The 22,091-nt window shown below is 45.6% G+C and overlaps 1 protein-coding gene and 1 long non-coding RNA gene across 5 annotated transcripts in view; one reads left to right on the forward strand and one right to left on the reverse strand.

Annotated features, from left to right (window-relative positions):
* The window catches only part of LOC108352343 (uncharacterized), a 12,265-nt gene extending 8,465 nt beyond the window's left edge, over positions 1 to 3,800 (reverse strand). The window contains exons 1-4 of one of the 3 annotated variants that reach the window (XR_015633479.1): positions 3,594 to 3,800; positions 2,962 to 3,141; positions 1,664 to 2,111; positions 215 to 738 (exon numbers count right to left, since the gene is read on the reverse strand). This is a non-coding gene — a long non-coding RNA (uncharacterized LOC108352343). Of the gene's footprint in view, positions 1 to 96; positions 739 to 1,333; positions 2,112 to 2,961; positions 3,142 to 3,593 lie in introns of those variants that run through there. The other 2 variants (XR_015633477.1, XR_015633478.1) reach the window with 2 other exon arrangements.
* Positions 1 to 22,091, forward strand: part of Slc49a4 (solute carrier family 49 member 4) — a 73,192-nt gene that overhangs the window by 17,436 nt on the left and 33,665 nt on the right. The window contains 3 exon segments of one of the 2 annotated variants that reach the window (NM_001012017.1): positions 448 to 541; positions 17,759 to 18,024; positions 19,865 to 19,994. In NM_001012017.1, the coding sequence (NP_001012017.1) occupies positions 448 to 541; positions 17,759 to 18,024; positions 19,865 to 19,994 (490 nt within the window). 2 annotated transcript variants of the gene reach the window in all.

Genomic DNA, 22,091 nt, shown 5'->3' on the forward strand with positions numbered 1-22,091 from the left:
GAACCCACCTGAATTACCTGTTGCCTTCGAATAACTTTAGTAACAATGTAGCTTGTATTACCACTTTGCCTTTGAAAGTTGGAATTTTACATTTGATGTATAAAGATTTGTTTTTACTTTTATTTGTGTGTTTATTCCTAAGGTATAAAATTTAAATCATCTTTCAAATTTATTTTCCATACTCTTACTATGATAAAACTTTCTAGACACTCACTTGGATGATTAGAGAGATGGGTTCTCCCTCAGTTTTTGTGGTCATCCCAGTTTTACTCATGTAAAAACCATCAGTTTTCAGTGTAGAGGTTGTTTTTTCCCCTTCTCGTGTTGGGGCGTTAGGAAAAGCTGTTATGTGAGAATGTGATAGAATAATTACACAAAAAGAGTCCCAGTCAACACTGGACTCCATAAAGGAAGCAGAACTCATCTGGGTGCTTTCTTCTGTCTTAGGTCTGCGCATCACTGTGCTCCTGACGTCCTTTCTCATGGTCTTGGGCACTGGTCTAAGGTGCATACCGGTATCAGACTTAACCCTTAAAAAACGGTAAGTCCTGCATGACCTTTCTGCACATCTTCATCTTCTCTTTCTGCTTGTGTCTCTGGTGATGAGCTCTGTAGACAGTCACGGGTGTGGAAGATGCCCTTTTTACTGTGTGCTGGTTAACTTAGTTTCTTGTCACATGGGAGATGCTGGATTAGTTGTGGAAACAAAAGCAAGTGAATCTTCTTGTTACTCAGGAGCTATAAAAACCAAGAGAAATGCACAAATAAGTATAACAGGTCATACACACACACACACGTGTGTGTGTGTGTGTGTGTGAGTCTGTGTGAGTGTGTGTGTGTGTGTGTGTGTGTGTGTGTGTGTGTGAGAAATAGAAGCAGTGGGGCTGGAGAGATGGCTCAGAGGTTGACCTGGGCTCAGTTCCTAGCATCTACATGGCAGCTAGCAACACTCTGAACACCCCAGTTCCAGGGACTCCAACAGGTATGCACACCGCGCACACATGTAGGTGCGGGCAATACAGTCATACATGTTAAGGAAAACAAGTAAATCTAAAAAAAGGATTTTAAACTAGAGGTAATGGTATAAAGGAGATACAAAATTACCCCATGGGACAGAGTAGTTCTGGTTGGGCAGAGGGAACCACGGGTATAAATGGCAGAAGAGGGAAGGGCACCCCTGGCAGGGAGGCCAGCGTGGCTAGAACCAAGTGAGTGGCTCTTTGGAAAGACCTAAAGTCCAAGCGATGGTAGGCACTGCAGAAGTGTGCGGCTGGGTCCTTTAAGATTGCGTGAGCTCCTGTGTGGACTTCAGGGCTTTTTTTGAGTTACAGACCTGCCGAAGGTCTTAAGCTGTGGAGTGTCCTGGTCACAGGCTGCGGTCTTGCCTGTAGGTAGGCAAGCTGGAGGTCACAGAGAAAATTAGGAAGCCCCTGGGAAACTAGTCAAAGAGCCAGGAGAGAGGTCACTGGGCATTGTGCAAGTAATGATAACATGAGAAAGTGGTGACATTCGGTCTGTGTTTTGGAGAACTTGCTTCTGGACATGCAGATATGGGGAGGAAAGGGATCCAGGGAACGCCTGGCTGCAAGGAGTTCTGGGAATGATAAGGGTGTCCAAATGTGAGAAGAGGTCAGAGGTGGTGCAGCTGAGACTGAGTTGCTACCTGTAGATCTGTTAGACAGAGATGTAGGAGGCAAGGTGGGGTGGCTTTCATTTAGAACAGAACCGTACACTTTAAAAATAAGTGTTTGTTTTCCAGTTTTCAAAATATATTCTCTTTTCAGGAAACTTAAGTTACAAATGTTTTGTATTGTAAGAGAAAGCCAGGAAAAGTCACATGGGCTCCCATGGAAGGCTGTGGGCTTCCATCCTCCCTGAGCTGCGTCTTTATTGTGTTCGATGTGGTCTTAGTTGTCTTAAGCAGTGCAGCCTTGTTTGTTTTTAAGCATCCATGGAGTTAAAATGCCATCTCAGTATAGTGTCCTCAGGGCACTCTGAAGGAGTCACTCAGCCTCTGGTTTTAAGTCTGCTCTGGATCACCTATGCTGTTGCATCCCAGTTCCAGTTATGGTTCTAGAAACAAAGAGTCGGTCTGCGTTCTGCCTGAGGAACTGAAACAGAAGAGAAATAGAGCTCATAAAGAAAGGGTGGACAGGGAGGAGAAACAGCTCAGAGATAGTGAACCTTTCCTAAGAAGATGGTATAAATTTAATTTTCAATCTTGTGTTCGTCTGTAAAGAATAAGCTTCCCGGAGTAAGATACTCAATGTCCTGCAGTAATTCCAAGCAGCATCCCGAGTGCAGCTGTCAAAATGAAAATATATAATTGGAACCTATATTTTTACCTGATAAATCTGCTAAATTGCCATTTTTTCAGTTTACATGACATTGTGGATGGAATAAAGACCTACGAAATTCATTTAAATATCACTGAGATAAGAATTTGGAAACCTGTCTTGTGGGCCCACCTCACATGGAGCTTTTCGAGTTCTGACCCAGCCTGTTAGAATGGTGCTCTCCATCCTGACTTCCTAAGTCTTGAGTCTGTGACTCTCAGACACCATGCAGAGCAGCATTCTGAGGGTTCCACCTTGAGTGGTATGGGTGCATTATTGATAAATATGTCAACCAATGTTTTAATGTACTGTAATGTAGTATTTTATCCAAAGGTCCTGATGAAAAGTCAGGAAAAGATGCTTGGCCAGCATCATAGATAAGAGGGGAGGTCCCAAAACAGAGGGAGGCCCAGATAATCAGAATTCATTTCTTCTAAGATCCAGTCAACAGTAACCGAGAGGACCTGTAAGCGCTCTACAGCAGCAGATGGTATTACACTAGAGTGTGCAGCGCTGTGCTTGCTCCAGAACAAGCTAGACTTCCTGTGCATGGAGTTACAGGAAGTGATTTCTGTCCTTAGTCACAGATGTACCAGTCCTCCATAACAGGTGCCGGGCTTATTACCTTTTCACTCAGAGTCACTCGGTCCGTGCAATCTTGAGCAGCTTTACTAACGGGTCAGACAGCTGAAGAGTGTGGCTCTGAGAAACAGGTTTTTCTAGAAATGGTCTCCATTGTGTTGCAGCTGGCCAAGTTGTCGAATGACTGTAGGAGAAAAGGCCATTTGCTCAAGGCTTTTAGAAGCTAAAAAAAAAAAGAAAGTGAGAAGACACCTAGATCCTTGCCTTCCTGCTTTAGTAAATTCCTGTTGTATCAAAAGCCTAAACATATGAAATAAGCCATAAAGGTATTAGGAAATGGTGTTTTAAAAAAACCAGTGAGAAAGGGGCCTGACAACTAAGACACAAACCCCAAAAGCCACATCAAAATGTAGTCAGATGTCTTCATGAACCACACTGTAAAACAAAGTCAAAAGACTCGTTTAAAAAGTAGGAAGTTCAACAAAGAAGACAAAATGGCCATTTCTTTAGTTGGGAGTAATTATGTCAAGTCAGGAAAGAAGTAGCAGTCCAGAAGGGAATGGGAATGGCAAGCAATAATAGAAATTAAAATGCAAAGGACAGAATTGAAGGGGAGAAGCCAGCTTTCTGTCATGGCCAAATAAACAAAGGTTAAGACAGTAACCAGATACCTACCTGGCATTGCTGGTGTTGGAACAGCTTGGGATGTCCTATTTGCAGAGCGTTAGGGCAATATGTCTCGTTTAGAGTATATGCGTTCTTCATTCTGTGTATTTATAGAAAATTAGCCTACTTGCAAAACCGTACCAGGTGGCAGGCACACCCATGTGTGTGCAGCTTTGTTTGTGATAGAGGAAGGCTGGGCTCGCCCAGCTGCCAGCCACAGAGGACTTCGCAGTAGATTGTGGGATTGTTTGTGGCTGTGTAAGGTAACAGTTCTAGAGATGTGTAGACAGTCTGTAAAATGTGCTCTGAGCAAAGAACTGTGTTTAGAACAGTATGTTTAGTGTGCTTCTACTTAGAAAACAGTGACAAAGGTATATATGGCAGCTTCAGCATGGACTTTTTCTAGAAGAAGCCATTGCTGCCGGTTGTCTCTGGGGAAGGAGCCAAGGAACTCCAAGTCTGGAGAGAGAAGAAAACATTTATTTGTTGTTTTATATTCTTAACTACTATCAGGAATATTCTACCACATGTGTATATATGTCTTAGCTTGCTTTCTGTTGCTGTGATAAACACTGTGATCAAAAGCCACTTGGGAAGAAATATATATATTTCATTTTACAGCTTATAGTCCATGACCAAGAGAAAGTCAGGGCAAAAACTCAAGGCAGGAATCTGGAGTCAGGAACCAATGCAGAGAGGCCTGGAGGAATGCTGCCTCCTACAGTTTGCTTAGCCTGCTTTCTTATAGACCCCAGAACCGTCTGCCCAGACACCAACCCCAGTGGGCTGACACCTCCCACATAAGTCGTTAATCAAGAATATGCCCCACAGACAATTTATAGACGATCTGATGGAGGCATTTTATCAATTGAGGTTCCTCTTCTCAAACGAGTCTAGCTCATGTCAAGTTGACAAAAGCAAAATGAAACAGCGTAGCTGTATGCAGGACTGTATGGTGGGTCTGTATGCAAGGTTTGGGCTGTGTGCAGGGCTGTATGCAGGGCTGTATGTGGGGCTGTATGCAAGGTTTGGGCTGTATGCAGGGTTGTATGTGGGGCTGTATGTGGGGCTGTATGCAGGGCTGTATGTGGGACTGTATGCAGGGCTGTATGTGGGGCTGTATGCAAGGTTTGGGCTGTATGCAGGACTGTATGGTGGGTCTGTATGCAGGGCTTGGGCTGTGTGCAGGACTGTATGGTGGGTCTGTATGCAAGGTTTGGGCTGTGTGCAGGGCTGTATATGGGGCTGTATGCAGGGCTGTATGCAGGACTGTATGGTGGGTCTGTATGCAGGGCTGTGTGCTGGGCTGTATGCAAGGTTTGGGCTGTGTGCAGGGCTGTGTGCAAGGCTGTAAGTGGGGCTATATGCAAGGTTTGGGCTGTATGCAGGGCTGTGTGCAGGGTTGTATGCATGATCTTTTCAATTAAGAAAAATTAAAGCGCTTACTAAATGTTGGTGAGAAAACAACTCTTACTTCAAAAAAGGCAAAAGATGACTTATTCTCGAGCCGATATGAAGAGCCATAGATTCAGGTCACTCTAACCTGTGTACGGAAGAAAAAGATCGTAAGTAAATTGTGACACTATTCAAATACATCAATGTGAACATCTTGTAGGACGTTCACAGATATCTCACTGTGGGTCTCTGATGTAGCATGACAGCATTCTTAGCCTTTTGCTTAGTGGGAACTAGTAGTTTGTACATTCCAAAGGATTTACGTAATGGTCACAAAGACTGGTCACTTACAGAAGAGGGCAGTCAGTGTGCCATGAAGGCCTAAAGGTGGCTGGCCTAAGGTAATTTAGCTTTGGACTGGACACATCCCATTCTCTTGGGCCACTGGAGTTGTAATCAAGCAGCCTTGTTGAAGGTTCAGCATAAGGGTGTGTCCATCCAGAAGCTGTCACTCACAGATCACTGTTCTCCCATTGGTTAAGCACCACGCTTTGTACATGTAAACTCTGAATAGTGAAGGGTGAGAGAAACAAAGACAGGGAAGGGTTCTATGTAAATTTCTCCAGTGTAGAAATGTGCATCATTTGACGTGTACATTTAAGAACTAAGATTCTTTTCTATAAATATATAAAATTAAAGTTCCCCTACATTCATATCTTTAAAAATAAATTCCACAAACTACCCGTTTACTAACCTTCTAGATCCTTGGTCCCCACCCCAGTGCTAACAATTTTAGGGAGGTCTGTTAGGTAATCTCATGCTCATTTAGACGTAAGGACTGCCAGCCTAGGGCAGGGCACTTTCACTTTAAGTGGCAGTTGAGTAAATTGCATCTCACTAATCCGTTCTGTGATATAATCAACTGCATAGGTGAGTTTTAGGTAATTACTACTTAGACTCTAGGGACTGAAGAGCTCTGTTGCTTTTGCAGAGGACCTGAGTCGGTTCCCAGCACCCACATTCCTGCTCAGAATCTTCCATTAACGCTATTCTAAAGGACCTGATGGCCTCTCCTAGCTACCTTGGGCACCAGACATGTACACATAGATACATGCAGGCAAAGCACTCATAAAACAAAAATAAATCTTGAAGATTTAGACTATTAATAATTCTGTTGCCCTGTTTGGTTCTTAAAGCTCTGGGATCACGTTTTTAGTGTTTCTGCATGGTGCTGGGGTGGGCTTCAAGACCAGTGGCAGCGGGTGTCTAGTACTGTGAGTCCTCAGTACAGGGAAGGTGTGAAATCAGAGCTCTGGCACTAAGCCCTTCTCTCTGTTGTCACTATGATATGTTGATGTCTGAGGTAGTTCCCAGACCCCAACATCACACAGGAATATTACGTCTTTCTGTTGATCAACATATCATACATATGTAAGTAATTATACAGAACACACATTTTGAAGAAAGAATCATCAGGCACGTGCATACTGCAGTCCCATCGCCCAGGTTAGAACCCCACAGAGCTAGCAGGTAATCGATCCCTCCCTGTCTCCCTCTCCGGTCTGTGCAGGTCACATGATCAATGTGGGTGAGGTTTTCAGAGCAGCTTGAATTGGGCCACTGAGAATATTTCAGGGCCAGCAAGGTGGCTGAGCAGGGAACGGTACCTGCTGCTGTAATTGATGACTAAGTTCAGTCCCTGAGACCTACATGGAAAGAACCAACTGCTGCAAGGTCCCCTGGCCTCCTCATATACACCATGGCACATGCGCACACATACAAAACAACAATAAAGAAATACAGCTTTTCTCTGACTGTTTGGTTGGAGGGGTTGGGAAGAGGCTATCATAATGTAGCCTAGGCTGGCCTCCTGTTCCTATGTAGCTGAGGTTGACTTTGAACTTAATTCTCTTGACTTCACCTCCAAGTGCACCGCCATACCATACCCGGTTTGTGTAGTTCTAGACAAGCACTCCTCCCCCGGAGCCATGTTCTGCCCCCAAGAAAAAGTAAAAATGTAAGAGTATTTCAAAGGCTGCTGAAAATGTCCTTTGCTTTTTTTCCTTCAAAGTAAGAGCTTGTCTTGGAGTTCCCCCTCCCCTTAATATTAAAATTTATTTTATGCACAACAAATTGGCTGAAGAGCAATGCTGGGAGCTGTTGTTGGTCATGACGCAGTGAAGACCCGAGCGGAAGGGCTCGGGCCATCGTTCCAGGAGCAGAGCAGCTGCTGTCCCAGGAGTGGTTACTGTTAGCCCAGCTCAGTCTCCTTACGCTGCGTACGCTGCTGCGGCGGGCATCAAAGTACGTCCCCCACAGAGTCAAAAACTGGTCCCAAAGAGTTGTTTCCTGAAGTAAACCTTGTTCCCATAGAGTTGTTTGTTTTCTTAAGCACAGAAACAGTAAAGAAATCTCACAGGGAAACACTCACCTGCAGTTAGAGTTGGAGTATGCTTAGGTTAGTGTTTTCACACCAACATCTGGAATTTTATGCTTCAAAATAAATCATAAAATGCAAAGTGGGAAGACGTGTGCTGGAAATGTTTTAGGTAGTTTGTAAATTATATAAGCACTTGTCCTGCTTTGCTTCTATGTTAACCGTGATAAAACATTGCCTAAAACCAATGTAGGGGAGGAAAGGGTATTTCTTCCTTCTCCTCCATCACTGGGAGAAGACAGAGCAGGGACTGGGCAGAAATGGATGCAGAACCATGAGGAACAGTGCTTACTGGCTTGTTTCACTGCCTCGGACGCAGCTCAGGCCACCTGCCCAGGGATGGCATCGCCACAGATGCAGGCCTCCCTGCATCAAATTAGCCATCAAGAGAGTGGCCCATTGACGTGCCCACAGGCCAGACGGAAGCAGTTCTTCAACGGAGACTCCCTCTCCCCAGGTGTGCCAAGCTGACAACTAAGACTGGCCGGCAAAGCATTAAGAAAAAAAGTCAAGGGTTTGAAGGGAGAAAAGGGAAGGAGAAATGGCTTAGATAATCTCAAAAATTAAAAAAAGAAAAAAAAAAAAGATGTCCAATGACATGGAAACAGTGGCCCTACTTAGCAAATGTTGGTTTCCATCATATTCCATCATTTGAATTGATAATTCAGTCAATATTTACTTTGAATAGGCAAGCCTCTGCAACAAGGAGACTAAAAATACAGCTTGATAAAAGTTTATTTTTCTTTCAAATATTAATACTGTGAGGTGGCCCACAGCAGTCTAAAAGTTAGCAAGGTACTTAAGAGAAGTTGGTAGTTCCCACATCCTGATGATGACCACCCTGACTGTGTGACCAGAGCTGGCTCCTGAATAGGGTGTCATAGCATCTTTGGGTGATGAGCAGAGGCTGTGCGCATCACTTCTCTCTCCTCTCATTGGTGCAGGCTTATCGTGTGGTCAGGATCTCTCCTCTCATTGGTGCAGGCTTATCGTGTGGTCAGGATCTCTCCTCTCATTGGTGCAGGCTTATCCTGTGGTCAGGATCTCTCCTCTCATTGGTGCAGGCTTATCGTGTGGTCAGGATCTCTCCTCTCATTGGTGCAGGCTTATCCTGTGGTCAGGATCTCTCCTCTCATTGGTGCAGGCTTATCCTGTGGTCAGAATCTCTCCTCTCATTGGTGCAGGCTTATCCTGTGGTCAGGCACATCCGTCTGCAAGAGGGCAAAGTGGAGCTCAGCTGCCCCGCAGCTCCAGCCCCGGCTCCGCAGTTAAATGTGGACCTTAATAGCTCTCCTAAAGCTTGAAGGTACCACAGCGAGGTGTCACAGTTTACTTTCTAGCAGGAGCTGATTTGGGGCCCCGGGGGCCAGTTCTGTAGGATTGTTTTGTGGGGTCTTGGCAGTATGTGCATCTCTCAAGCACTTCTAGTCCCCTAACCTGTCAGAAGGTTCCCACGTGACTGCAGATTTTCAGTTCTGGTTATGGTTTTTATGCCTCTTGACTCTCCCCTTACCCTGTTTTTAAACCGCATTGTGTGTGTGTGTGTGTGTGTGTGTGTGTGTGTGTGTGTGTGTGTGTGTGTGTGTGTGTGTACCTGTGGGTTTGTACAAGTGCGTGCAGGCGCCCATGGAGGCCAGGAGCATTGAGTCTCCTGGAACTGGAGTTGTAGGTGGTTGAGAGCTGCCCAGTGCGGGTGCTGGAACACGACGCTTGGATTCTCTGCAGCCAGAGCAGTACGCACTCTGAACTTATGAGCCACCTCTCCAGCCCCTGCTCCCCGGTTTAATGAGGACTGCCTCGATGCTATCCTCAAAAGGAAAACTCCACCCTTCACCTGATCTGTATGTGTAGACATGCTGCAGGCCTTTTCTGTTTCCCACCATTTATGACTTAGGAGCAAGCTCAGATTGCAGTTCCTGGATATTCATTAATTCATGTTGCAGACTCTGAGCGGAGGAAAGGAAGTCTAGCAGGCTTTTGCCCCTTATATTAATGCTGGCAAACCAGCTAGCACATCCCCGACTTTGTGTCACTCCCAGATGACATCCTGAAATCAGTGTGTCTGTTTGGTTTACCAGTGTTGGTTTACCACTGTGATAAAATGCCTGGAAAAAAAAGATGCCAGGTCTTGGGAGGCAGAGGCAGGATGATTTCCGAGTATGAGGCCGGCTTGGTCTACAAAGTCTCAGGAGAGCTGAAGCTACACAGAGAAACCCCAACCCCAAAAAACAACTTAAAAAATTTAAATGTCAATTTAAGTGGAGGTCTGGATTGTTTGGGCTTTTGGGTTTTACTCCGTGGTCATTTGTCCCGGTTGCCCTTGTCTAAGGGAATGTCTCAGGTCAAAGGAAGTTGTGTACCACAAGGCAGGAAGTGACCAGCTCTCCTCCATGAGGCTCCACCTGCCAAAGGGTATACCATAGGTTGGCTTCCAAACCTCAGGACTGAGATTCTGTGATCCAAACCACAGTAATCAGCACGACGCGGGAAACTCAGTGCCACCATGGTTTTCCCATGCAGCTCTTGGTTATCCCAAGTATATATATATCTTTACTGTAGGTTTCCAGGTCGCCAGCCCTCTTGGCCTACAGTTGAAGCACTAGGGCAGTGCCAAGCATGGCGTATCCTTGTGAGTGTAGCTCCCAATTTCTTAACTAATTTCTCAATCAGGGAGCATGTTAACCTGTTCTAAAAAATAGATCCCAGAATATACCAGCTCAAACAACATAGTGTTTCTTGTTTTATCATCCAGGAAAGGCATGTGGGCTGGAGCATGAAGGTTGTTCTGTTGTTAATCCTGTGAATCGTCAGAAAAAAAACAACTCCACCATTTTGGGCCAGATTTAAAGCAAGCTTTATTAATTATTAAAATACTGACCAAGAGATGGACTTTAGTCAAGGCTATTCCCCAAAATTTCCCACCTCACCTGATGATCAAATAAGATACAGACAGCCAGATCTCTCAAGCTTGATGACAGCCATCCTAGCCAGTCAGCAAAGAAACGAGGAAGACACAGACCTGACACAGACTTCTGGCCTCCTCACCTGTGCACCCACAAAGTGACTTCTCCCACATTCACTGCACACATGTATCCTCCTCCCACATGCACTGCACATATGTATCCTCCTCTCACATGCACTACAAACATGTATCCTCCTCCCGCATGCACTGCACACATGTATCCTCCTACCACATGCACTGTACACATGTATCCTCCTCCCACATGCATTGCACACATGTATCCTCCTCCCACATGCACTGTACACATGTATCCTCCTACCACATGCACTGTACACATGTATCCTCCTCCCACATGCACTACAAACATGTATCTCCTCCCACATGCACTGCACACATGTATCCTCCTACCACATGCATTTCACACATGTATCCTCTTAACCATATGCACTGCACACATGTATCCTCCTTTCACATGCACTGCACACATGTATCTAGCTCTCCACACACAAAGAAAAATTCCAACTTACCAAGAGAAAGAGCAATAGTACCAAAAAGAAACGCAGTGTTGTAACTTTAGTTTTTTCAAACCTTATTGTTCATGATGGCTCTCGAAAACTTTAACCTCCCTGTTAGCCCACCATCTACCAGAGATAGAGGAAAAGAAAGGATATGGGGAGTGGGGAGTGGACCTCTTTAGAAAGGTTCTTTGGAGTTCCCGTCTGTGTTGTCTGGAAATGGGCAGTTCAGGTCACAGGTCAGCAGGCAGCTGCAGCTCAGTCCACTCACAAACACTTCACAGTTCACGAGCAGTCCAGTTCAGTTCAGTCAGGTTAGCAACAGCAGTGACTCCACTTAGCAGAGACAGCCAGGCCTCAGCCTCGGCTCAAGTCAGCAGGAGGGACCAACAGGGACACCAGGAGAAGTTCTCAGCTGTGCCTCTCTCAGGGAGGTGAAGATCAGTGAAGACCCACAAGGGTTGCACAGCCAGCTGTACCAGCAAGCCGAGCTCTGTCTCCGTCACTCCGTGGAGTCCTGTTTATACCCTCCAAACATCACGTGTCCTCCACATGCCTCGCCTCAGCACATGCATCCAATCAGCCTAGGAAGCAGCAAGAAACTGCAGCCCAGCACCAGACATTTTTTTTAGTGTGTCTCTGTCTATGGAGTCCTGACAAGTGCAGCTCAACTACACAATGTAAGGTGGACCAATACATGCAAGTTGTTACGAAGAATCCTTCATCACGTGTCCTTTCACGTGTTTGCTTTAGCAGAACATCCTCTCTCCTGTGTCTGCTTCAGTGAAACGTGCTTTCACGTGTTTGCCCCACCAAAGAGCCCTCAAGTGTCCACTGCACAATATAAAGCAAAGACTTTGGAGTTGACGAGAGGGTGTGGGGCACAGTAGTGTCCATCTGATCTGAACCTGTGACCTTTACGTTATACATGAAGGAGTACGTTATGGATGAAATAAAATGCTGCCTGTGCTGTGGTGGCTGTGGGTTGGTAGACCTGTGGTCCATCGCTGCTATAACGAGGCTGTGTACTGACAGGAGGAAAGAGTGCAAAAGTGCTTCAAGATAGCGACACAGGCAAGGGCTTTATATAAGACTCCGCCTGCTTAGAAAATGCAGCCGACAATAAACAAACAGGCTTTCATGTAGCTGAAGAGTTTTCCATACAGCAAAAGAAACGAGTAAGTGAAGAGACAGCCTATGGAATGAGAAATGACTGAGGGTTCGTTAGGAACTCCTAATACCAAATGCCAACAAACTAGCGATTCAGTCAATGAGTCGATGAAACGAGCAGCCAGTTCTCAAACAGAGAAATACAAACAGCCAGTAAATGTGAAAAAAAGCATTCACTATCATGAGCATCGGAGAAATGCAAATTTAAACATGATTGATATTCCACCTCACCTCAGTCAGAATAGAAGTAACATCCAGTCCTGCCCTAGACACAGACAGAGGGGACCTTGCACACTGATGTGAGTGAGGACATTACACACTGCTGGTGGAGTGAGAACTAGTCCAACCACTCTAGGAATTGGTATGGAAGTTTCTCAGAAAACAAAAAATAGAATGACCACATGACCTCGCAATACCACCTGCCAGTGTTTACCCAGAAGAGCCAGGGTGGACTCATCACAGAGATTCAGGCACACCGGTGTTCACTGCAGCACTGTGCACAAGAGCCGAGTTATAGATACACCCTGGGTGTCTCTCAACGGAAGAATGGGCAAAATGTGGATTTCTCAGACATAAAGAATACTGGAGTAAAGTTGTTTGCAGAAAGATGGATTCAACCATGTTAAGCTAGTTGTCAGTCTCAGAAAGACATGTGCTGCATGTTTTCTCTCCTTTGTGGGTCCTAGTCTTTGTAGATACATAGAGCCATTTGTGTACAGAAGTAAGACTGTCGAGACAGCAAAGGGGACTACGGGATGGAGGAGGGGGTAAAAGAGGGTAGTGGATATGGGGGCATGCTCTCTAAGAATGGTGTCTCAGCAAACATTCCACAGTTGCTAGAGCAGAAGGAGCCCAGAGGCTGGGACTTCTTGCCTCAGTGTGCTTGCACTGTGTCCCTGTCCTTTCTCTAACTGGTGTTTTAGAAGCTACTATTTAACAGTCCTTTAGGGCCTGGGCTTTCTGTTCCCTTCAGTGTCGGCTGTAGCTGCCTTGAGCATTCAGACATAATTGGCCAAACTTGTTTAAAGATTGAAAAGTACACTAAGTTTTCATTTAAAAATAGAAGCTCTAACAAAGTTTCCAAACTGGGGACTTCCTAGGGTCTCCATCTCTCCTTGCCTAACTTCCTCTTTCCTGGAGTTAATTCGGAACCTTTCTTGGGCTGTAAAGAAGGCAGACAGTTTCTAGACTTCCCATTTTCAATATCAGTGGGTTTATGTTGGATGGAAGAAGGCTGGGAGAAAGTTTCTGAATTGGTGGCATATTACATCTTAGAGAAGTAATTTTTAGTTCTAAATGATTTCATATTTTAAAATAGAATTTAAGTCTGGGTGGTGGTGGCATATACTTTTGATCCCAGTACATGGAAGGCAGAGGTAAGCTGATCTCTGTGAGTTCAAGGCCAGCCTGCTTTAAAAGAACAAGTTCTAGGACAGCCAGGGATACACAGAGAAACCCTGTCTGGAAAAGCAAAGTGAAAACAAACAAACAAACAAAGACTTTAAGTAAAGAGCACTAGCTTACCCAAAGACGTATGTGCTGCGTTTGTAAAGTCAGTCAGTCCGTGGCCTCAGCAGTGAAATCATAACCTGGGTCTGGTAAAGTAGGGCTATACTCAGGATGCAAATGTCCCAGGCACTGTGTGCCTTGACTCTCTTGGCCTGGGCATACTGCCCTTATTTGCAAATGGAGAACCTTCAGACTGAGACCTGTAGGAGAACAGAGGGGTCTGTGGGTAATGGCGTCACTTGGGATTCTGATTTCTAGTCTTCTGATTTCTTCTGCCTTAGCTGTTAGTTATGTGACTGAAACTCCACTCAGTGCTTTCTAGAGAAAGGGAAGTTATAAAATTATAGGTGGTATTTTTCAGTGTGTTATTAACCTCTCAAGGAAGTAGGTCTGAAATTTTAGTTACAAAAATTTAAAGGATAAAACATGTTATTTTTGAGTAGGAACCACTTGTGAATCATAGGTATGTGTTCCATGGTTCCATATTCTTTGAGAATATCGAATAGAACGAGGAGGAGTGCAGCTGTGCACAGGTGCCAACCACGTGTCCCTAAGGTCATGCCATCCACGTGTCCCTCAGGGCTTGTCCTCCGTGCTGGGCATTGGGAGCCACAGATAACCAGAACAGTCAAGGACTCAGCAGACCTCTTATGGCCAGGGCCTTACTGCAGGCCCTGGAGTGCACAGTCCTGTCCCTGTATCCCAGGCTGTGTGTGTGGGAAGGACCTCAGGATCTTACTCTCCTTGCTGCTCACTATGGAAACCCTAACTCCATCCCATATTTCCACCATGGAGGGAAAAACGGGGCTCGCCGAAGCCAGGTAAGGGGGAAACGAGCAAGTGTGTGGGAGGAAGGGAGCAGCAGCAGTTAGTTGAGTTGAGGTTGGGGGACACAGAACACTCTGGAAGCCCTGGGAGGAAAGAGGCAACACAGCTGCAGCTCACGGGCCTGCACAGGCCCAGTGCACAGACCCTACATTACACCCCTCCAGTTACCTAGGACAGCTCCCGACCGTCCTTGTCAGAAACAAGTGAGTCTTAGCTGTCCTACCCCCAGCCACGTACTGCGACAGTGATGTCATGGCGACCTTTACACCCTCAACATCTTTGGTAACCGCATTAATGGTGAGCATGGTGGAGACAGTACATGTGTCACAGCAGGGTTGTAGAGGACAGTCCATTGTCCCCTTTTGCTTTGTGGTTCCCAAGGGTCAGACTCTGGTTGTCAGGCTTGGCAGTAAGCACCTTAACCTGCTGACTGCCTTGTTGGCTCTCACTTTGCATTTTTACATTGTTAAATTAAAATTTCAAAAATATTTAAATGGAATTGATCTCACATGTGCATTTCAATGACTTGAGGGTTCTAAACAGTTTAGCCGTGCATGGATCATACTTAGACAGGTCTGGGTGAAAAAGACATCACGTGGTAGCATTGTTGTGGTATCCGGGGATCTGCTGGCTTTAGAGCAACTATCTGGACACATAAACACTTTGAATTCACTTCTTTCTTTCTCTCAGAAAATGATTTCCCTTACACTAGAGATCTTTATTTTTCTCATTGTTGAGCCTAGCAGTATGGATTGATGGCATTTGGAGCTACTTTCCCTCCAAGCAGCCTGTGTGACATCCGCGGGGAGACAGTAGACCTGCTTTAACCTCCTGGTCGCTCAGCCTCTGCTCAGGCCCTGCCTCCCCCGTTCATCATTTCTTTCTGCATTCAGGAGATATTTTTTCCTGAATGGCTTACGATGCCACTGAGAGAGAGAGAGAGAGAGAGAGAGAGAGAGAGAGAGAGAGAGAGAGAGAGAATGAATATGAATAAGGATGAAACCAACATGCTGCTTAATAAGCACAGGTAGGAGACATTCACCTGTGGGTCCCTTCCCTTTCTTTCCTAGACTTCTGTGGACACCTACCTGGCTTTTTCCTTCAGGATTGCTCCTGGCTCGTGCTCTCTCGCGCTCTCTCTCTCTCTCTCTCTCTCTCTCTCTCTCTCTCTCTCTCTGTGTGTGTGTGTGTGTGTGTGTGTGTGTGTATGTGTGTGTTGTTGAGTCGGAGGGTGAAGGTGACAAGGGTTTGGTCAGTAAGAGGTAAGCATACTAGGTAGCCAATTAGGAAAAAGTTCAGGAGAGCAGTTGAGTGGAAGCTAGTGTGATTGACTGTCACTGACCTCGATGCCGAAGCCGGAAGCAGAGCGGCAGGCCTCATTGTGAGGCCCTAGTCCAATTCTCACAAGCTCCAGAAAGAGGTCTCGTGAGCCAAAGGTTCCAGGAGCTCACTCAGGAGATACAGAGTCTAAACTTACCTTCTTGTTCTACAGAAGAAGTGGGATCTCAGTGTCTGGGGCCATTCGGATGTCTAGTCACAGAGCTCGCCTGAGCAGATAGTGATACAGGGGAAGTCGGGGTTCTTAGTCTCAGCAATAAAAACTGTAAGTATAGAGTGAAATGGAGACGTAAATTAGTGTGTAAAGCCCTGGAGCCGGCTAGCTGAAACACCTCGGCAGCTGCTTGGAGAAGAGGAGGGGAAGTGTGGCCTCTACTGCTGGCACAGTGGTCACACACAGAGTGACAAGGACCACACGGGAGGGGGGGAGGGAGGGAGGGAGGGAGGGAGGGAGGGAGGGAGGGAGGGAGGGAGGGAGGTTAGTTGGTTGGCTTTAGGAAAACAGAAGTACAGAAGCCCAGAGAGTCGGGGTTGGTGTGTGTAAAAAGAGATGAAAACAAGGAAGGAAAAAAAGTCACTCCCCCTTTTGGATAATTCAGAAAATCGGGCAGACCGACCATCCTACATGACTGCAGTCTTCTGAGCCAATGTATGAGCATGGGGCCAAAATTCCAGGGAGGAAAAGTACAGTACCTTGTTGAAGACCAGTGACTCTGCCTGTCTCTTGTGGCCTAAGGAGAGTTCCTGTGCCTGGGCTGCTCCCCAGTCAGGGACTGAGCCTGCCCAGTTGAAGCCGTAGGTCCCCACCCAGGCCGGCTAGCGCCTTCTCTGTCTGACATCAGAAGAGTCTTGATTATTACTTTGTGTATGGATAGATATAATCCTAATTCCTGGCATGCAACAGGTATGAAATACTGAGCTCAGCTGTATTGTTTTCTAGCAAGCTGCAGTCTACTGGGAAAAAACAATGCATTTTGAATCTAATTTTCAACTTGCTTTGTTAGCACCTTGGCAAGTTTCTTCTGAGCCGAGGCTCTCATATTTCAGCAAATTGAAACAATAATAGGGCAAATGAACCAAGTGTCTTAGTCACTGTTCTACTGCTGTGAAGAAACGCTATGACCATGGCAACTCTTACAAAGGAAAGCATTTAATTACTATGGGTCTGGCTTACAGTTCAGAGGTTTAGTCCGTTGTCATCATGGCGGGAGACATGATGGTGTGCAGGCAGACTTGGTGCCGGAGAGGAGCTGAGAGCTCTACATCCAGATCTGCAGGCAGCAGGCAGAGAGAGACACTGGGCCTGGCTTGTGAATTTGAAACCCCAAAGCTCACCCCCAATAACACATTTCTTCCAGCAAGGTCACACTTCTAATAGTGCCCTAGTAACCAACACATTCAGATCTATGAGCCTATGGTCGCCTTTCCTATTCAAACCACCACACCAAAGTTTGCAAGTCCTTAGTTTGACTTGAGTAAATGGTGAGCTAAGTATGCGTGCTCTCCCTCCAGAATCAGCGTGCCATTTAGAAAGTACACCAGCTCACCTTTTCAGAATGTCATATTCTTTACCTGTGTGTGCGCGCGCGCGTGTGTGTGCGCGCGCGCGTGTGTGTGCATGTGTGTGTGCATGTGTGTGTGCATGTGTGTGTGCATGTGTGTGTGCGTGCACGTGCGTGCATGCGTGTGTGCGTGTGCGTGTGTGTGTGTGTGTGTGTGTGTGTGTGTGTGTATTGTTGTAGTTAAACTGTTGTTTGGTTACTATCCTTTCATTTAGAAAATGCTTGGGCTGGAGAGATGGCTCAGCGGTTAAGAGTTCTGACTGCTCTTCCAGAGGTCCTGAGTTCAATTCCCAGCAACCACATGGTGGCTCACAACCATCTGTAATGGGATCTGATGCCCTCTTCTGGTGTGTCTGAGGACAGCTACAGTGTACTTATATGTAATAAATATATACAATGAATAGAAAGAAAATGCTTGCTTCAAATGTCTCACACCCTTACAACTTTTCTAATTCCAGATTAATCCATGGGGGGCAGATACTAAACGGACTGGCAGGTCCGACTGTCATGAATGCAGCGCCGTTTCTCTCCACCACCTGGTTCTCTGCTGACGAGCGAGCCACTGCCACCGCGATCGCTTCGATGCTGAGCTATCTTGGTGGAGCATGCGCGTTCCTCGTCGGGCCTCTGGTGGTTCCGGCGCCCAATGGGACAGCACCGCTCCTCACTGCGGAGAGTAGCAGGGATCATATCAAAGACCGAATCGAGACTGTGCTATACGCAGGTACTCTGGAGTTGTGTTTTCCTCTTGTATGCTCTGGTTTCTGTTCCAGTCAGTGCTCTCTAGTTCTGCTGTGCCAGGTCACATTAGAGACCTCTGAAGACTGATAGATACATGATCTCAAATGCACTTTCATTGTATTATATGGATATGCCTGTTTGAAACAACCATTCCTAGGAAAGCACTAAATGTAAAAAAGTCTTGGTTAATTTTACACTTTTAATCCACTTACAGTAAAGCACTCTAGAGCATATATTCTTGGGTCTTCTCTAGAATGGCATCTATGTAGAAAACGAAATGTCATGCTTGAGTAACGTTAGCCAAGCATCTGGTGGTAGTATTCAGCCTGTTTCCTCCCATTATTGGCCACATTCTTGTATCTTATTAACCCCAGTCACTCACAGTTTATTCTTCGTTGCTCTCCGTCTGTCAGTCTGTTAACCATGCTGATCGTTCTGAACAACCTCTTACATCCATCCCCTTGTTACTGTGAGTCAGGCCCTGTACCCACTCCTATTAGATCCTTTCTGTGCCTCCCCCCATATGCCCGTGTCTTGCTCCTTGTTTATAGTTCTTTGCTGTACCCAAAGCACTGTGCTCAGCCCTGAAAACTGGTAAGATCAGTACTGAGACCACTGTAGTACAAACAGGGACATACGAGGTGGGGGACCCTTCTCCTAGGTGTAGGGAGCCGTCGAAGGGTTAAGGGAAGCTCTACCAAGGGCACCATAATGAGCAGCATTGGGCATTCCATAGGCATTCACCAGATGTTCAGATAGGTTAGGGTGGCCCATGTAGGGGACCTGAGAGGGTAGGGTGTGACCCCGTTTTGAAGTGGCCCTGGTGGTATACGTCAGGAGCAAATACTTAGGAAGTTGTACAGATAAGGGACTGGATTATGCTGAAGTGTGCCTTGACCAGCTTGCTACGAGTTAGACTCCTCGTGCATACTTGTCTGGCTGGGCTGGGATTGACGTGGTTCCTGCTCAGCAGTGGTTATAGGCAGACACAGGCACAGAACAGAGTGGGGTGCCATGCTGAGTGCCCCGACACTCCCAGGCCGCGGCAGCAAGCTTACCCAGATTGTGGGCGTGCGTGCTGTGGAGTTCCTTAGAGATGTGGGGTCCAACCTGGAACCCGAGGGTGGGAGGAGTTAGCAGAATCCCCAGTGGGCAGCAGAAAACGGAGAGACAGAGCCGTGGAGGAAAACTCCAGTGAAGAGAGGCTGGCGCGTTCAGACAGCTGGAAGCATAGGTGGCTCAGACCGGGTGAGCATCAGTGAAGCCAGGGGAAGCCTCCACCAGAACAGGACAGACCCCGGAGTTACCTGGTGAGATTGCATTCCGGGGTTGGCGTAGAGGGAGTAAAGCTGAACCAGGGAGAGGGGAGGCCATTTTCATTTACACTGCGTGTTTATACGCTCAGTCTCTTCGTTTCTTATTTTCAGTTGCTTCCTTTTCTCCTTTAACTTTCTTGTGCAGTGTGTGAATTGAATCAGACGTCTTCTCCATCAGACAGAACCCTATCCTTTCTGGTGCCCTCCCATATTCCTTCTTTCCGAGTTTGTGCTTATTAGAGTCATCTGAGGCTGCTCGAATCTCTCCTACAGGGTTTGGGTGGGCTTCAACCTTTGGCGATCTGGCACGAACCGGCCCCTCTGTGCGTCTTCGTTCGTAGCGCGCCTCCTACTGGTGGCCTGGGGAACTTAGGGGTACACACGCCCAGGCGCCACTCTGTGCTGGTGTAGGCACCACATTTTGCTTGTCTTTGTTGAGCTAGGTATTAAAAAATAAGTGTTGACAACTGTATCGTGGGCAACCCTTCGCTTTCATTTTTCTTTCAGAATTTGGAGTTGTCTGCCTAATATTCTCTGCCACGCTCGCTTATTTCCCGCCTCGGCCTCCGCTTCCTCCCAGCGTTGCTGCTGCCAGCCAGCGGCTGAGTTACCGGAGGAGCTTTTGTAGGTTACTAAGGTGAGTAGACTCCGGGGGCAGCTGTGTGGCTGTGGCTGTGTATTCTGTGTGTGGGAGGAGGGGGGCTGTCTGTCTGTCTGTCATGGGGGGCACAAATGTGCCACAGACCATGCATGGAGGTCAGAGGACAATAAAAACAGTTCTCTACTCCACCTTTATGTGGGTTCCGGGGATCAAACTCAGGCTGTCAGCCTTGCTGGCTGGGCAAGTGCTTTACCCGCTAAGCCATCATCTGCCCCTGGTTCTTAATGTTCTAGGGCAGTGTTTTTCAGCAATAATCAGATTGTAACTAATTCATGCTAATATTAATTAAAATACTAATTATTTAATTTTCTATCAGAAATATATGTTGAAAACTCATCCCACACCAAAATGTCATTCAGTTTAACTCTATCCACATTCCATATAGAATATTTAAATTTTTAAAAATATTTAAGAAATTAGATCTCTTAATTTTTATAAATAACTTCTGTTACATAGAAATTTATACCATATAGTTTGTGAAATTATAGAATTTTCATATTGTTATATTTTTTCCTATCATTTGGGTTCTTTATTATGTGTTAACACACATTACAGAGGTGCTAGTCAACACAAAGTAAAAAATTGATATCTTTATCATCTAAAGCCATCTCAGTGTACCCCCTGTTTAATCTCTCCCTTGCCCCCGTGGTAAATTCCTTGCAGTAAAGAACTATATCATGGTATCCTCTCTATGAGTACCCAGGTCACATATATCATCATAAAAGTTTTTAGTATCTCACTAAGGAATGTTAGAAGGGAGTAAGTAAGATTCATTTCGGTAGCATGTTTTGTTCAGCCATATATATCTAAGCATTATCGTGACATGCAGTCAGTATTAAACTCAATAATAGCATATTTACTGTTACTGCTTTTAGTGTCTACTGCGTGTTTGCCTTTGAACACATCTCAGTTTGGACTCTGTTTTTGTTATAAATAGTTGATATATATTTAAATTCCATCAGATTTATTGTTGAAAAGTACTCATTGAGCCATATTTCCAATGTTTTACTTTTTATCTGGAATTAAAAATAAATCATTGTATTCTCATACCTTGACTGCACAGGTCCCTGATGTTAAAGGACAGGTCAAGTCTTTAGTTTTTTCTCTTAATTTTAAACAAAATTTCCATAGCTGAAATAATAATCTTACTATTTCGTCATCTAAACCTGCTTTTCTTTTTGTGCAACAACCCCAAAAGCCTTTCATAGCTAGCCCAAGTCCATGTTCAGATCTGTCAACAGCAGTTCATCTATCTGTTATCATCTATCATCTATCTATCCATCTATCTATCTATCTTACCTATTTTCATCTAAGTTCATCTTTTTCATCATATGTTCCCACACACATACACACAATAATTAAATAAATACAACAAAAACTATTAGTTAATTGGGATCTGCAGCATACATTTGCAAGGCGAAGGTTTAAATAACAGTACTTTAAATGTTATTTATCAAGGCTTTTCTCAGCACAGCCAACAGCAGAACTGACTCGCCGTGGAAAATGCGAAGCCCAAAAGGACATTATGCTGACTTGCAAATGAATTGCTCTGACAGGATGACTTTATTCCTCTGAGCAGGATGTCCCTGGCAGGGCCACTCTGTGTCTGCCGAGGGGTGGATCGTAGTCTCCTCCTGAAAGGCCACGCCAAGCCTGTGCTGTGTCTTAGTTTGTTTATTTAGCATGGTGACCTGCTGTCTCTGGATTTGCAAAGAACTTTAGAAATTCTTACTTCTTATTCTGATTTTTAAAATGTTTTTGATTAAAAGGAAAAGCTGCCTCTCTAATTTGCAATTTCATTATCTGGATACAGGAAACCCATCAGCAAGTGTCCTCTAGAGTCCAAGTGTCCACCATGCCATTCCATTCTCTTAAAATGCCCGTGTAACCTAAGAGACCCTTTGTGAGTGGTGGCAACGTGCTTGGTGACGGCTGCTGGTTCTGTGTGAGGGTTGAACCCGGTCCCTCAGAGCACGCCAGTACTTTATCCCTTTACTTTACGTCCATCTGTGTTTTAGATTCCCTACCTCTCATTCCCCGCCCATGTCTCGGGTGCGTTCTATGAGCATGTCT

This window comes from Rattus norvegicus, chromosome 11 (assembly GCF_021556685.1).
Source record: "Rattus norvegicus strain SHRSP/BbbUtx chromosome 11, alternate assembly SHRSP_T2T, whole genome shotgun sequence".
NCBI lineage: Eukaryota > Metazoa > Chordata > Mammalia > Rodentia > Muridae > Rattus > Rattus norvegicus.